The sequence below is a fragment of the Buteo buteo genome, chromosome 3 (assembly GCF_964188355.1).
Source record: "Buteo buteo chromosome 3, bButBut1.hap1.1, whole genome shotgun sequence".
Lineage (NCBI taxonomy): Eukaryota > Metazoa > Chordata > Aves > Accipitriformes > Accipitridae > Buteo > Buteo buteo.
This window is the reverse complement of record NC_134173.1, coordinates 56,128,576-56,145,067: the sequence shown is the minus strand read 5'-3', so window position 1 is coordinate 56,145,067 and position 16,492 is coordinate 56,128,576. Positions and strand designations below refer to the sequence as shown.

Below are 16,492 nucleotides of genomic sequence, written 5' to 3'. Positions count from 1 at the left end.
TTAGTGTGAGCACAGTTGCCTTCTCTTCTGGTCAGTTTGGAGAGGCTAGAAATTGTAGCTGCAAAACTTAAAATCAAAGCAATCCCTACTTGGTTTGGACAAACTGAGTTTTTGTTTTCATCACAACTGTTTTTGAATGAATTGTAATAGGGTTATTTAAAGAATGTGTGTCTTAACACAGGAGCCATCATCACTAAATTTTTTGTCTAAAAGTGTGGCAAGCTAGTGCATTTCCCCAAAAATGTGTTCATGAGCAAATTACATGTTGCTTCTAACTTCATCCTTTGAAATAGTTCAATTGCCTTTAATGAGAATTTTTCAAAGTTTAGCCTGTCCAGGCATTAATATCAGAGATTCATTTTACCACAGAAAGGTCTCAATGGAAGCGTTGACCTTCCTTAATGCAAGAATTGATTAAGTCATCTCTGCCTGTACCTCTTCCTCCAGTGCACCATCAGCTGAAATTATTGAATTGTATTGTTAAAATTAACCTGCTCTTAAATATGTGTTTTGAGGGTTGGTAGTACCATACTATGCAACTGTGCAAGTAGAAAGGCTTAGACTGCTGCAGGAAATGTTTTTGTGAAATTATTTAGAGTTTTTATTTGAGCAAACATATTCTCCATACAGAATATACAAACGCATCTTTCTGCTTTACTCTTGTTTTTCTGCTGGCTCAGTTTTGTGACTGGTGTTCATGTGAATGCTGCTTGCAGCACAAGGAAGGGGGAGGACTGGGGGTGAAACCAGCAGCTGCCCAACAGGGATGTGGTGCTGGGGAACTACTCCTTTTTCACTCAGTGGTGTTCTGCGTCAAATTCAAGTTCTCATGGATCTCTAAGCTTATTAGGCAGTACTTGATAATTGTGCTATTACAGCAGTTGTGTATGAGATGGTTGGGGGGGGGGGTGAGATAGTTGGTACTCCCCCCCCCTCCCCTTCTGTAGAGACTTTAGTACTTTCAGCTTTATTGCTTACATCCTTCTCTGCTCCCTCCCCTTAAATGTTGACAGCAGCCACTTTTCAATAACGTTAGATCTCTTTTGACCTATGCTTGTTGCAGATAGACCTACTCTTTTGAGATTGGTGTTACTTACTAATAGATTCACTGAGTATGCAGGTCTTAGCTTTGTGTGCATATTCCTTCGCTATCACTTCATTATTTTTTTACAAGTAAAAAAGGATTATGATGATTTTTTACAATTTGAAAAATGTCTATTTCTTTGGTGGCGCTCAAGTTTTGTGGCACAAAGCTCAGGTAAGGAAGCTTTAAACGTTGCTAATAGACTAGTCTAGTAACCATCTCCAAAAGCGCTGCTCTATTTGCCATCAGCTTTTCATATAGGCAGTGCAATGAACTTAAAAGGTAGGTTCTCCTATTCTGTAATTATTACTCATGCTTACCAAGGGGAAAAATGTTAATGGAAAACTGCTCAGGATTCCTGTGGGAAACTGTTAGGCAATAAACTTAAGACACGAAACTTCAGGGATGTTTAACTTGTCATATATTATGCAGCAGATCCCTGCTTGCTTTCTAAAACTGTACATTAAGCTGTGGAGTGTATGCCATTCATCTTCAGCGGTCATTCCCTGTTCTCCCACAGTAGTTCACTCTTGTGGGGTACCTTTCACGCAGATGTGAAGTTTGTGTTCTCTCCCTTTTGTGGGTTGTCTTCACAAGAAACCTTATCTATGTATGTAATCTTGGCCTGTGTGGAGTAGTTGTGGCTGGAAATTGGGAGTGTGAAATTGCCTACTTACACACCAGCAGCTTGGCTTGGATAGCAAAAGGCGATTCTAAGCACATTCACTTCCTTCTTGCTGTCCTTTCACTGTTCCTTTCTTCTTGTGCTTGAAAGTTATTTCTATCAGTATAAATTATCTTGTTTCTCAAACAGACATATATGTTTTTTTTCTTTTTTTCCCCTCAGGAGAAGGGCTTTAGAGTTAAATGCTATTGATAACCTTAAGATTTGGCTGTTCGGACCTCTAATCTGTATTCTTTCTCATGCTCAGGGTTTGCAAGTAACTGAAGTCTGTTGTCCATAGCAGTTTGTAGAATAGCACTTCAGTTGTCCATAGCACTTCAGTAGAAACTGAAGTGAAGCAAGCAAAAAGAAAGGGTTTAAAGACATGGATTCAGACAGAGGAAAACTGTGCTGGTGTGCCATGTCGTCTTCTTAGGTTTAGAAAGGTATTGCTGATTAAGAAGGAGATTTGTGGAATGCTAGGATGAACATGGTACCAAAGTTGGGATTTTTTTTTCTTAATTAGGAAGACCTTGTGCTATTTTTACAGGATTCATCTCGGTTTTATAACTTAATGTAATATGAACATTGTAACTAAAATTGGAAGCTATTTAGGAGCTTTTTCAGATTGCTTATCATCTTTGGGAAGAAAGGAGCCCAAGTTTTACCTGAAATGCCTGCCTGATGCTAAGAGAGTATCTTTACTGCCTGGAGAGGATCTTTTCTAAGTGGATTAGAAATTACTGTGTTGGTTTCCACTTTTGAACACCAGATACTCTAAGCAGGGGTGGTCTACAGGTTGGCCCCTTTTTTGGGTTCTGCTCTTCCATTTGGTGAGGTGTCATGAAAGTGAAATGGAAGTACTTTTGGAAACATTCTTTCCCTTTTAGTAAAGGTGATATTTTACATAACCCTATATATAGTGAATTTTCTCTGGATTGTTTCTTCTATTAGTCAAAGTTTGTTGTTCGTCCCTTTTGATGCTGGCTTTTGCACATCTGTTTTCCTGTCTTTTCTGTTTTGGAGAACTTACTGTCATATTTTTGGCACTAATGTGCCACATACTTGGATTTCCTAGAAAATTATAATCCTGTCTACTCTGGGATACTGTATTCAAGCTTATATGAGGAAACACAAGTATATCTACAGTTAATGCTCATTGCTTCATCTGCTCATTTGGTGTGTAAAGTTGTAAATGGTGGTAACAAGGCAGGAGCAGTGCTTTTTGATAGTGACTTACAAAACACATAGAAATGCAAGAAAACATGGGGTTTGTGCCAAGATAGTAGGTGGAAGGGTAAAACTCTAAAGCAAAAAACCTCCAAAACAAAAACCTGATTTGAAGCTGAACACCATCCAGTTCTTACACAGACTTCCAGCACCAAGTAGTATTTACATAGAGCTTCATTAAGTGTGGTAAGTTGTTCCTGTAATGTTGTAAATATGCTGCAGGTGGAGATCTGCTCCACCGTGGACCTCCCTGGGCTGCAGGGGGACAGCCTGCCTCACCAGGGTCTTCACAGGAGCTGCAGGGGAATCTCTGCTCCGGCGCCTGGAGCACCTCCTCCCCCTCCTTCTTCACTGACCTGGGGGTCTGCAGGGTTGTTTCTCACATGTTCTCACTCCTCTGTCCGGCTGCCGTTTCTGTGTCAGCTGCAACTTTTTTCCCTTCTTAAATATGTTATCACAGAGGCGCTACCACCATCTCTGATGGGCTCGGCCTTGGCCAGCGGCAGGTCCATCTTGGAGCCGGGTGGCATTGGCTCTGTCAGATATGGGGGAAGCTTCTAGCAGCTTCTCACAGAAGCCACCCCTGTAACCCCCACTACCAAAGCCTTGCCACACAAACCCAATGCAAGTGGTTGTTGTGTGCTGTGGGGGATGTCTTTCAATCGACAGCTTAATTTCTTTTCGTTTCAGATTAAGGGAAGTTTCAGAGAAGCTGAACAAATATAATTTAAACAGGTAAGGCATATCACAGGCTGCTGTAAATCATTTAGGAAAGTACAATTTTTCAACAGCAACAAGAAGTAAATGATTAGATTGTAGATATATTCTTAGAAAGCCTCAATACTACGAATACCGAAGTTCAGAAATGCTTCAGATAACACAGTTCTTGTATTAGGAAGAAAATGTTAGGTTTCCAGTTACCATAAATGATATTATTAAATACCCTCCTTATGAAATGACTCCTTAATTTGAAGTATAACCCCTGATGTTTGTTGCTGATCAAATTAAATGAAAACTTATCATCTTTTAAGGTTTTGTTCTGCATTTTCTGTGCTTAATGACCAAAACCACATCATAGCTGCTTCAACTAATGCACATGTTTAGCCATTCTTGAATGTTTTTATATTGGTAACCGTCAACTGTCACTGCACGTTGTTCCTTCTATATGCTACTTGTTTTTAATTTTTTCAGACTTTAAAAATGTTATACATGCTCACTTTTTGTTTTCAGCCACCCCCCTTTGAATGTATTGGAACAGGCCACTATTAAACAGTGTGTGGTGGGACCAAATCATGCTGCATTTCTTCTTGAGGTAAATTATTTAAATCTGCTCAGATAGATAATAAACTTGAAACCACACAGTTAAAATTATTTCTTCTAACATCAAATTGATCAACATTCTTCAATAACTGAAGACTTGTTTTTGTTTGTATTTTTTTCTGTAGCTTGTCTTACATTTCAATTTTGGACACTTGGTTTTCTTGTTTTAAATACAGGATGGTAGAGTCTGCAGGATTGGTTTTTCAGTTCAACCAGACAGATTGGAATTGGGTAAACCTGATAATAATGATGGGTAAGAAATGCTTTTCTTCATATTAAATCATTCTTTTGAACTGGATAAGCAGCTTGGCTTCTTTTTTGGTTTTGTTTTTGTTTGTTTGTTTTTAAACTAGATTGCCTTTGGTATGGGTATTTTGAGTAGATACATAATGGTTATGGTGATGCAGCCAAACAGCTTAGCTTGTCAAACTGGTGTAGGAATAAATAGTAGATGTGATTCTAAAAGAAATGAGACAGGATCTCTTTAACTTCAAGAAACAAACCCCTCCAAAAATAATCCTTGTGAAAGAAACTGTGTTAAACTGTTAAGCTTCATGTAGAATCCACTCTGAAAGTGGTCCCACCTGGAGAGGCTCACTTTCTAGACCTGTTGTCTTCAGTCCAGGTAAGTCTCCCTTAATAGGAGTATTTAATGGTTCATATTTGAATGTAAACCACTTCTTAATATTGAAGTAGCATACGCAGGCTAAGGTTTATGGATAGAACACGTGGTGATTACAATTTATACATATACGCTAACTGAATACTTAGCACAGTGGCTAACTCAAATTACTAATTAGCTTAATATGTATTTGCAACTGTGCTATTATGGATTGCCAATGTACATAAGATCTGTTAGGCATGCTTTCCACTTTCTTTTTCCAGCGTACCTCTTAATATACAGTTAGATTAGTTTGGAATATTCCCCAAGGGTGTTGCTTAAGCTGGTATGTTACCAGACTAAGTCCCTGAGAATTTAGACCTGGGATTCCAGGTTTTGTTCTTAACCCATTTGGGATTGTTTTGTGACTGATTTACCATCTTTTACTTTCAGTTCAAAGTTGAGCAGTGGCTCAGGGGCAGGAAGGACATCCAGGCCAGGCAGGACTAGTGACTCCCCATGGTTTCTGTCTGGTTCTGAAACTCTGGGCAGACTGGCAGGCAACACCCTTGGGTAAGTTTTGATAGGATTGAGGCTGCAATCTGTTTGTTCCATATTTGAGTATATGTGTATACACATATATAAATTGTATGCAGTATGTATAAGGGAACGTATAATTACAGCAGTTGTGTAGGTAGGGTATAATAAAAAAAATAATTGACTTGGTTAAAATAACAGATATGTAAGTGACCCTTCAGTACCTAGGATACAGAGAGTTCTTCCTATATGTGTGAAGAATAACTTGGTTTTGGCTGTGTTGTCTTTTTTTGAACATTTTTTTTTAGTTCCTTGATTTTGAAAAGCAGTTTTTTGGAGGGACACTATCAATTTAAATGCTGATAGGCTAGCAGCATAAGGTAAAATGAGTGCATTTATGCAGGAAGAATCTTAATTATCTGTGTTTGCAGACCTTTGTGTGCCCAGTTTTATTGTGCCTTCCTCTCCCCCACCCCAAGTAAGGAGCAGTGTCTTGTTAGTTGGGGTCTTATACATAGTAATAGGAAGGGAACATCTGGAAGAGGTTGTCACTCAGAACCTTTAAAATTGTACTTATATACCAAATGTACTATACAGGTTCAATTTTTTTATCATTAGCTTTAAAATTGATGGTGTCCCTTTATATAGCAATGTAAATTAATCTTCACAGTGAACTCTTCGTTACATGCTTTTGTAAGACATACTGAACAGTGCTGCTTACTAAGGCTACTAACTGTAGTAAGGAGAATTGCATTTACAAACTGTGGCTTCTGCATGTGAATGATTTGTTAAGAGGGAGGAACTACAGCTTTTCCACAGAATGAGTATGTTGTTTATGTTACCAAATAAGCTAATTTCATCTGGGGATTAGTTGCATGAAAGATAATCCACCCCTTTACATGCCCCCCAAACTTTTTGTGAAACGTTTATGCATGTGAACCTAAAATCCATGTGTTAAACTTTAGAGGCAAACTGGTATTGTCATGTTTAAAAACTTACTGTGGAAAGTGTAAGACTTTTTTCCTTGTTATTTTTACCTGAGCATAACCAGTTAAAATTGTTTGAAGCTATGTGCTTAGGAGACCAACCCTGAAGAGTTCCTAATTTCTTCCCTTGCATGTTTCAGAACTAGTAGTTGAAAAGTCACTGAACTAGAAAAGTGGCATTAGACACTATAACTGCTCTGTTAAATGAAGGGAATACTTAACTTAATAAATGGAGTCTAAAAACATTCAAACTGTGGAGTCCTTAGATTAGATCACTGGTTTTAGAAAATTGCTAGCATGCTAGTGGGCAGTGGAAAGATGTGGAAAACTAGTAGGTGAGCAGAAATGAGCAGAAAGATTTCCATTCTATATTAATATTTATTCTAGGTTTAGACAGCTTTCATAGGAATAGCTGCATCCTTTTTTTCTCTATAACAGGACCAAGTTAGGACACACTTGGAATATTTGAATTATTACGTGAAATTACATGGATTTAACTGTTAGATGTCTTAAGTCTGTCATTGATAGTTTATAACTTAAAGTAGAAAATGTATCTGTAATAAGTATTAAAATCTAATACGTAACCTTTTCCTTAAGCCCACATCTTCCCAGCTGAGAGATGAATTGAGAATTGTTGTATAGGAAGAATTTGACTTCCCCTCAGCCCCCTTCTTTTCCCCTCAGCACCCTTCCCACCTTTAGGAACAGATTAACTAGCTTGTTTTATTTAAAATGACACATTCTTCTTTGGTTTGGTTTTGGTTTGTTTTTTTTTTCCACTTTCAAGTATCTTTTTTGTTTGTTTTTATTTGTTGGTTTTTTTTTGTTTGTTTGTTTTAGAGCTCTCTTTCTAACTCACGAGACAAGACTTTTCCTAAAGTGATCGTTGAATTGCTTTTTATCTTGTCATTGTCTGTGTGGTTGCTGGCTAGAATCCTGAAAACAGACATCTCTGACAGGGCCTTGTCTTAGGCAGATAGTTTAGTTATGCTGTGATTGCATGGCCTTGTCAGGAGGAAAAAAAACCAAAAAACAAAACAACAAAAAGAAGAGAAGGATGTTAGTAATCAACTTAAGCCATGAAATGTAAGACAATTATTCTTACTTAATTAGCTCTTATAGATACATGTGGTATACTTTTAACATGAATTTATTAGATGCTGTTTCAGAGTACATGCCTTTTTTTTTTCTTGTCTTATTTTAAATGTTTTTCTTGAAAGGAGACTGATTAGGGTGGTTGAGAGCAGGAAAGTGCTGCTGATACTGATTATTAAATAGCAATAATACCATATCCAATATCCTTTAAGGTAGATTTGTACAACAAAGCTTAGCTAACCTTGAAGTACAAATTAGACTCGTTTAGCCTTTCATGACGACAGGGTATCTAGTCTTACATCCAGAACAGATTCAGTTGACACAGTTCTGTGGTATTAAGATTAGTGGAAAGTTGTAATGATGGCAAGTTGTCTATTTCTACAAATCATTGCCTTTTTTACTCCCTTGTTTTGATACTGACTCATAGAAATGAAAAAAATGTTCAGTCAGTTTAGGCATGTTTTTGCAATGTATACAGTTGATGTTGAATCCTCCAGTAGGAATAGGTTCAGAGTAGAGCATCTCTTGAAAACCATCCATGAGGATCAGAGAACTATCTAGTGTAAGATTTGTTTTGCAGTAGATTACTTGATTTTTCCAGTGTAATCCTAAGCAATTTCTTAATGTAAATCAAGTCTCAGAAATTTTAGAAGACCCATCTGAGTATAGTGACCTTCTGTCAGACACAGTCTGCCGACCATGAAGCTGCTGCATATGTGCTTTTATAGTAGGAAGTTAACAGCCAAGTGTTAGATGTTATGCTGCTGCTACTGTTGCTTTTAGAGACTCTGGGGAATTGGTACATGCATGTATTTATGTAGGTATACATCTACACAACTGTATGAGTAGGAAAAAGTGCAACTTCCAGTTGGAGTCCTGTTTTATATTTCTTCTGTGTAATTCAGAACTTCTATCAATTGCCTGGTGCTCTTGTTCTTACTAGTTTTGAGAGATACTTTCATAGTGTTTGTCTATGAAGTCAATCTGCAGTATTTTTCAGAGACTGTCTATAAGGTATTAATAATAGAACTAAAGAGTTACTTCTTGAAGTAGTCCCCAAAGTATGCTGCTATATATATATAAAAAATAAATATTACAATCTAACTCTTCTAGAAGTCGCTGGAGTTCAGGCGTTGGTGGAAGTGGAGGAGGATCTTCTGGTAGATCGTCTGCTGGAGCTCGAGATTCTCGAAGGCAGACCAGAGTTATACGTACAGGACGTGATAGAGGATCTGGACTGCTGGGGAGTCAACCACAGCCAGTGATTCCAGCATCAGTCATTCCAGAGGAACTCATTTCACAGGTACTTGAGCTAGAAACTACTTGTTGCCAAAAACCTGGGGACTTTTCTTGTAGCACGTGAACAGGGATGTATTGTAATAATACTACATTTTCTCCAAGGAGTAATGGCATGTAGTTGAAAAGATTGACTTTCTCTAGCTGAATTGCTTTTATTCGTAAATGTGTTGTGTGAGTGATAGACTTCTTTCGGATTCTAGAATTTTCGTTTCCCAAAATTCCACTAAGACAAGGTATGTGTTTAATCTAGATGAGGAATGTCATGCATTGTTCATTTGCAGATGGAAGATGTAGTGAGAAAATCAGATATTTGAGAATTGTATCAAGCATGTAGCTAATAAAGTTAAGTTTCTTGAAGGAGTATAAGGAAGGGGGGCAAGTTGACTTTTTTTTCTTTTTTGATAAAAGGAGTGATCCATTTCAGATCTAAATGAAAGACAGTAAACATGTTTAGTCTCTTTAAAATACTTATAATTTTTCTTCATGGGCACCTCTACTTAATTTTTTATAAATGTAACTGATGAATGTTGGGTATAAGTTGCTCTGCTTTTGCATCTTAATGCACTAAAGCCTGAATAAGCTGATGGACTTTGCATTGTGTGATTAAGTGGAGTTTGTTAAAATAATGTTTTTCACCATGTTTGAAGAAAATAATAGATTCAAAATATGTGACTAGTTAATGCATTTTAATTCTTAGTTCAAAACAAGTTGCTGGTCTATATTTCTAATACGGGTGTTAGTTGCTAGGCCAAAGATAATGTGCTTGCATGCTTTCAATGGCCTATAGCATGACTGGCACAAGATGGGAGATAGCAGGCAAGATATCTACAGTCCCACCAGTGACAGACTGGCTTCTAGTTTCTTTCTCTCTTTGAACTCAAACACCTGTAAAAGCTGGGAGCTTCTCCCTTCACAGAGGCAGGATACTGGAGGTGTTGGTTACTCTGACGTTAGCTCTGCTTTCAGGAAGTGGTTTGGTTGATGACCTCCAGCGGTCTCTTTCAACTGTGGAGTGGTGGGGATTTTTTGACTTAATTGTTCACCTCCAAGTTTCTTTTGAGTGTTTACTGACATCCTTGATACCTTACCTGAAATAGAAAAGCAGACTAATATCCCTTGGTCCAGACAGTTCCATTCTGTAATCTAACATATGGTTTGTTGGTGAAATTTTAACTTTGCTTCTCTTGCTATGATATTTTGCTTTTTTTTTTTTTCCAAAAAAAAAACCCCATACTTTGTCTACCTTTAAAACAGAAGGTGTCTAAAACATTTTGGGGGTAAGTCTAAAGCAGACCAGTGGGAAAGATCTTCACAGCTGGTCTATGTAACAAATTCTACCATGTCTCGAAAATCTGTAAAGGTCTGTCATACAATATAACGACAAAAAGCTTACCTTTGTGTGCTGTTAAAATGTCGTGTCCCGTCCCGTCCCCCCCCCCCCCCCTTTTTTTTTTTTTGTGTGCCTCATTTTTACTGTGTTATGAAAACATTCAGTACTGGTTTTTGACCTTGTTCACATAGTTTGTGATCTCCTAGAACTCTGTCATCTTCTCTGGCATTCAATAGAGGGTAGTCTATCTGGAAAAACAAAATGCTCTGAGTCTGAGGGTTAGTGGGATAGACCAGAATGCTTCTGGTTTTTGTAAATTCATTGCATCTGTTTCACATTTGGAAGGTTTTTTCTGCATTTGCACTTTGCTAATCTAAATGTTGCAGAAACTGCTGAAGATAAGCCTTTAGAAACAGAATGATGAGAAAAAGAGGGAGTAAGGTGGTTACATACTGAAGGGCAGTGGAAAGAGAAACCACTGTCAAAAAGACAGGAATTGAGGTGTAATTTTAGAACAAGTTGGTTGGCAAACTCTGCTGATTGACATAGTAAGTTTAAACACTTTTTACAGAAGCATGCAGAACATTCTCAAAACCAGATTTTGCTTATCCTTTAACTACAGCATTAAGCGTTTCAAGAAGTAGATTCTAAGATTACATTAGGAAATTCAGCACCAAAGTTGGAATTCAGTGGACTAACTTGAACTGAGAGAAGGTTGACTATCTAGCACAAAATACTGTGACAAATGTATGTAAGCCTTTGTCTGCATGTACTGTGATTGACTTTTGTTTTTTATTAGACTTCTTGCAGAATTAAGCATTCTTTTCTTATGAATGGTGGTCGGTGAGCTGAGAATGACCAGTAACCAATTATACTCTGCTGTTATAGGCACAAGTTGTTTTACAAGGAAAGTCCAGAAGTATTATTATTCGGGAACTCCAGCGAACAAATCTGGATGTAAACCTTGCTGTAAATAATTTGTTGAGTCGTGATGATGAAGATGGAGATGATGGGGATGACACAGCAAGTGAATCATATCTTCCTGGAGGTTTGTATCCTGCAACTTTTGATAAGAAAATGCCAATGTGTTCTTATTTTTCTGTATTTAAATACTGACAGCGTGCTCCGTGGTGTGCAAGGTATGCAGCGAAGACAGTTCTTGCTTATAGGAGCAAAGTCTAAAGATGCGCAAAACAAAAGATGCACTGGGATGTGTTGAGGGATTAGGTTAGGCATTGAAGAATAACTGTTGACCCTGTTTGTGGGTGGCAGGAAAGTCGGGTTTTGGTTGTTTTTGTTTTGTTTTGGGTTTTTTTTTGTTGGTTTTTTTTTTTGTTTTGTGTTTTTTTTTTTTTTTTTTTTTTAGGATCCCAGGCTTTGTAACATCAGCATTACTTAACGTCTGTATTTTGCTGCTCAACGAGATGCTGAGACTGCTGTGTGGCTTGCTCATAAAAGCTAATTCTAAAACCTTCTAGTGACTTGCATGTTTTTTACTACTAACATATATAATTAAGATAAAGCAGTTTTTAGAGCAAAAATTATACAGCTTTTTTCTAACCAAAATGCCTCAAGTGAGGGCAAAACAGCTTACAGTTGTTAGAGTTAGATAGATAATTTATTCTTCATCTCAGGTTCCCTTCATAAATGCTGTAGTATTCTGGCTATACTGGTAAAATGCTGTAATTGAAGTCCAGATATTTTTTAAATATTGTCTGTCCCATAGAATTGCTTTTTATAAAAGACTTTGAGTCTTTTTTTGCATTGGCTAAATAATTTATGTAATCTTTTCTTGCTGAGTAAACGCATTTGAAAACATAGCAGCCAAATTTAATGTTTGTGTTAGGTACACTGCATGAAGAGAACACATCCGAACTCTGACTACATATTAGCTTTTCTTTCTGTGTGTCAAAATGATGTTTTGATATTTTTCTAATAAACGTTTTTTTTCTGCTCATCTGGTTCACCAGGAAGGTTCATGGGCTTCCTCCATCTTTATCCTGTCAATCATGTGATTAGACACAGGCTTTTTTGTTCTGCAGCAAAGGCTTTGTATCTCATTTTGCCTCTTCTAGTTTTAGTTGCATCTGTCAAGCTGCTTTATTTTGCTGTAGAATTAAGAATCCTCTGGTGAAAGGGGTGAAAAAATCTTTAATTTGAGTCTTGTTTTTTAGTAATTAGCTTAATAGCATTAGACAGATGCATTGGAGGAAGTAAATTCTCTTAACTCTTTCCAAGTATTCAAAGTAGGAGTTCTTACTCTAAGCATACCTGAATGCATTCCTCCAGAACCAGCCTTCAGAAGATAAATCACTGTTAGTAATCATTTACAATAGATGTTCCTTTTAACCATACTAACCAGCTTTCTACAGCATTAACTATTCTCTTAGTACCTCTTGAGATCATCAGGATCAGTTAATAAGGACTGTCTGACAACCTATGACTGGTAACTTTTATTTGAATGTGCCTGTGCTACAGTCTGTGCGTATTTTGTATTTGAGATACGTTAAAGTAGTAAACAGAGTTTCACTGTCCTCACTAGCTGTCCAGAAAACAGTTTTGGCCTTGGCTTAATTTTTAAAGCTTCTCCCTTGTTTAGACTAATCTTTCCTACACGAGATTGCAGCCCCCTGATATTAGTATTTTTTCTCTTTTTTTTTCTTTTACCCCACAGAGAAACTGGGCTAGCTCTTCCCTGGTTCTTGTGGGAAATGAAACTTCAGTCTTCAAAGATGTAATTTGCAATTTGTAGAACATGCTATGCCGTCTCTGTCTGGCTTAATTTATTTCAGTTTTATGGGAAAAAATAAGTTTGTTGCACAGAAATGAATTAATTTGATATCTGAATGTGATCAAAACAGTAGGAAAAGTCTAGCTGAACAGTAGTCAGTGCTGTTATGAATCTACTGTTGGTACATTAAATAGTACAGATTACCAGTCCTTGCTTGTGTCACATAACCATGCAGGCAGGCTGGTTTTCAGGAAAACCTGATGGCCAGAGAAACTTGCCTATAGCACTCTGGAAAAACACCAACACTCTGTCCTTCAGAACTACGTAGAACCTTTTTTTAAGTCTTTTGCTCTAGAAACTTGCTCTTGCACTCTTGCTTTCAGTTGTCATCTCACCTCTGGATGCTCTTTTGGAACTGTAACATCAGAGTTTGTTAAAGAAAACTGTAGATAACTATAAATGCTATATGCATTCAATTCTTAGGTTTTAGTAATGATTCTGAAAGATAAAGAATATTTTTTTCTTCAATTATGTCAAATTATGCTTTAAAACTTTTTGATTTTGTTCTTTCCAAGCACAAAAAAAAGCCAATGACAAGACTACTTTTGCCTCAGGACTTTTGAGGCTCTTGCATTTTGATTAAAAGTGTATGCTAATTTTTACTTTCTCCCTTCTGCATGTGTGGTGCTTTGTGACCCTTAAATTTAGGGGTTATTCCTCTAAGCCTTCCAAGACAGAGAAGCTTTTTTAAAACCACTAATTTACAGTTGACTTAAAAAATAAAAATAAAAATTAAAAAAACCCCTAAGATACTTTCCAACCACTGTGAAATTAATAAATTCTTGTTTAATACATCATAATTTCATTAATATATCAGTTGTGATAATTCCAGTTAGTATTGTAAAGGTTGTGCATCTGAATTTTTTTAAGGTAACAAAAAACATGTCTCAGTTCTTCCTGAATTCTGGAAAATGTCTTAAGTGAAGAGCAGAACTTTACTTTTCTGTACAGATTGCCTTGAATAAGTGTCTCTTGGATATTTATTTTTGGAGCCTTATGTACTTTGATTTTGCCTTCTGTAATCTAGTCCTGTTTCTTTTGTTTTATGGTCGTTAGCAGAGAGGAAGTGGGTTCAGTTGGTACGTAACAAATACATGAGGAAAATAATCAAGGTGAAAACTACATAGAAAAAAATCATGTAGCACAGAAAAGACTTAAAGGTCTCTAATTTTCCAGCTCACATCAAGTTGTATTGTTAGAGGCTTCTACTGGGTTTTATGTTCTGTGAATCTTCTGTATAGATGTTCTGTGGAAGTTAAAATGTTTTGTTGTTTGTATGGTTCAGAGGTGTGCATGCTTGCTCAGTAACTTCTGCATGATATAGTGGGTTCTTGCTAGTGGGACTTGTGAAACATAGGTTTGGTAACATCCAGACTACTTTGGATTTTGGAATTGAGATGAGCTTGTTTAAAAATCTTTTTTTTTTTTTTTTTTTTTCTTTTAAAGGAGAGAAGAGAGATGAGCTGGTATTGCAGTAGTACTTACTGTATTGTCTTGTAGTGAGGGGAGATGGGAACCAGAGCACAGCATAGTATCAGTTCAGTGGCTTGCCTCTGGGGAAAACAATTTGGTGTACGTTTTTTTTCTGTGGTTTTGTTGGTGTGATTTGGTTTTCTTTGTTTTATTTATTTTTTTTTTTTTTAAATGAACTTCTAGTTGGGTAATGTTTTGAATAAATATATCTTATCAAGAAATGAGTTCTGGAGTTCTGTTTGAGTCAGGTTTCCTAGGAAACCAAAATACATGTTTCCTTCCCTTCACTGTCACAGTTTTGCCAATTTAATCCAAACTTGAAAGACGAGGAGATACTGAAGTCATTGAATTGTTGAATATTTTATAAAAATACGCAGCTGAGAAGCGGGGAGAGAATTTATGATTGCCCCCTTGAGGGAGAAGGTTTAATGCGAGCCGAACTTGAGATCGGAGTTGACCTAGGCAGCGCCTTTAGTTAATGAATCCAGTGATAATGCTATGCATAGGCTACTGAAAATAAAAATTCTCTTAGTACTTGAATTGCTGCTTATGTGCATACTGGAACTTGGGGTAGGGTTTTTTTTTTCTCCTTTTGTCTGCACTGGATATCCTTTTCCTTCCAATTTTCAATGGTATTTACTAGTGAATCCTAGGTACTTTCTTACCTAAATAGGTTGATCAGAATTACCACATCTAAATGTGAAGGGTGTGGTCTGATTCTGGTCTAACATGGCACAAGAGATGAATTATATCATCCCATGGGATTTTTCTGAAGAGCAGGAAAATAAAGTCATAGAGAATGTTTTTTTCCCCTGGATTCTTAAACTGGATGTAGCCTTGCAGTATCTGTGTTTTCAGAGCACTAAAAAAATTCCAGTGATTTTTGAAGGGGAGTGGATTTGGCTCCTATCCCTACTGGTTTCAGCACCTCTGTTTGCTGGTATAGAAAATGGAAGAAGGGGTATCTCTTTGCAGAAATATTGGAAGAAAATTAAAGTCTGATTTGAAGCTGAAGTAAGAGGGTAAAAAAAGGCTTCATTTACTCACTTATCTTAATGCACATTTAGCCAAAACCCACGTAGTTTTGGTTCTCAAGTCTGATGGCTTGAATTTTTACTTTCCTTTTTGGAAACACAGCTAAACTAAAGTCACCTAACATGGTGGAAGGTATGTGTGTGTCACAAGTTAGTGTGTATTTTCCGTCAAGAGGATTTCTGGCTTAGCTTACCTTTAAAAAAGTGCCATATTATCCATTTTGAATGAGTCTGGAGAGTTCTTTTCTGTACTGGCCAATTGTGCTCCTAAAAAGACATCAAAGTTTTTTGCAATTTTTGGCTGGGTAGTGACCAAAAAAAATTGAGAACAAGTTGCTAGACTGTAGAGAGGTTGGAGCTTACCTAGGAAGAGATGGTTGTGGTGGGTGTGGGAGGAGGGAAGAGGAGCAGTCTGTGAATATTGGGAGATACAACAGAGTCTCAGCTGTGTTTGCAGCTCTTAAAGTCTGGTACTTAAAAGTTGACACTCTTAAGGTGAGGTGTACTGCTGATTTATCATTGTGGAAAGCCAGTGGAAAATAGATAAAGTAGCAGGCAGGATAAGGCCAGTCTGAGTTGTGTTTTACTGACACAGAGCCTGTTTGCCAAATCTGATTTTTTTTTTTTTTTTTTTTTTTTGTACTAGGATTTCCAAGCAGTCTGTCAAGGATGACTTCCTAAAATGTACTGCATGAACCATTGAGTCCCAAGTGGTGTGCTTGTAGAAGCACAGACTACACTTGTGGATTACTTATTTAATGCAAAAAGCACTTGTGCAGGTCTTGCTTGCTTTGAAATCCACAGTACTCACTAGTTACAGTGCTGTTTTTCTGGGGGCAGCTGGTTGTAGTTGGTATGTTATATTTCCTGGAGATGAGAGTTTAGAAATTTAAGGATGAATATTCTGATATGTGGGGATGTGAAAGTCTAACGCTTTAAATATCAGTAAGTGGAACAGTAAAGTGAATTAATACTGGCTGTAAACTGGACTTCTGGCTCCTGTTCAGTTTTTGGATACTCTCTCCTTTTTGTGTCCCCCGCCCCGCCG

The 16,492-nt window shown here is 37.2% G+C and overlaps 1 protein-coding gene across 15 annotated transcripts in view; it reads left to right on the top strand.

Moving 5' to 3' along the window:
- UBR5 (ubiquitin protein ligase E3 component n-recognin 5) overlaps positions 1-16,492 on the top strand; it is a 96,743-nt gene that overhangs the window by 16,406 nt on the left and 63,845 nt on the right. For 14 of the 15 annotated variants that reach the window (XM_075023736.1, XM_075023735.1, XM_075023732.1 and 11 more), the window contains exons 2-7: positions 3,669-3,713; positions 4,209-4,290; positions 4,475-4,551; positions 5,353-5,472; positions 8,631-8,820; positions 11,035-11,194. In XM_075023736.1, the coding sequence (XP_074879837.1) occupies positions 3,669-3,713; positions 4,209-4,290; positions 4,475-4,551; positions 5,353-5,472; positions 8,631-8,820; positions 11,035-11,194 (674 nt within the window). The remainder of the gene's footprint in view (positions 1-3,668; positions 3,714-4,208; positions 4,291-4,474; positions 4,552-5,352; positions 5,473-8,630; positions 8,821-11,034; positions 11,195-16,492) is intronic. The other variant, XM_075023734.1, reaches the window with a different exon arrangement.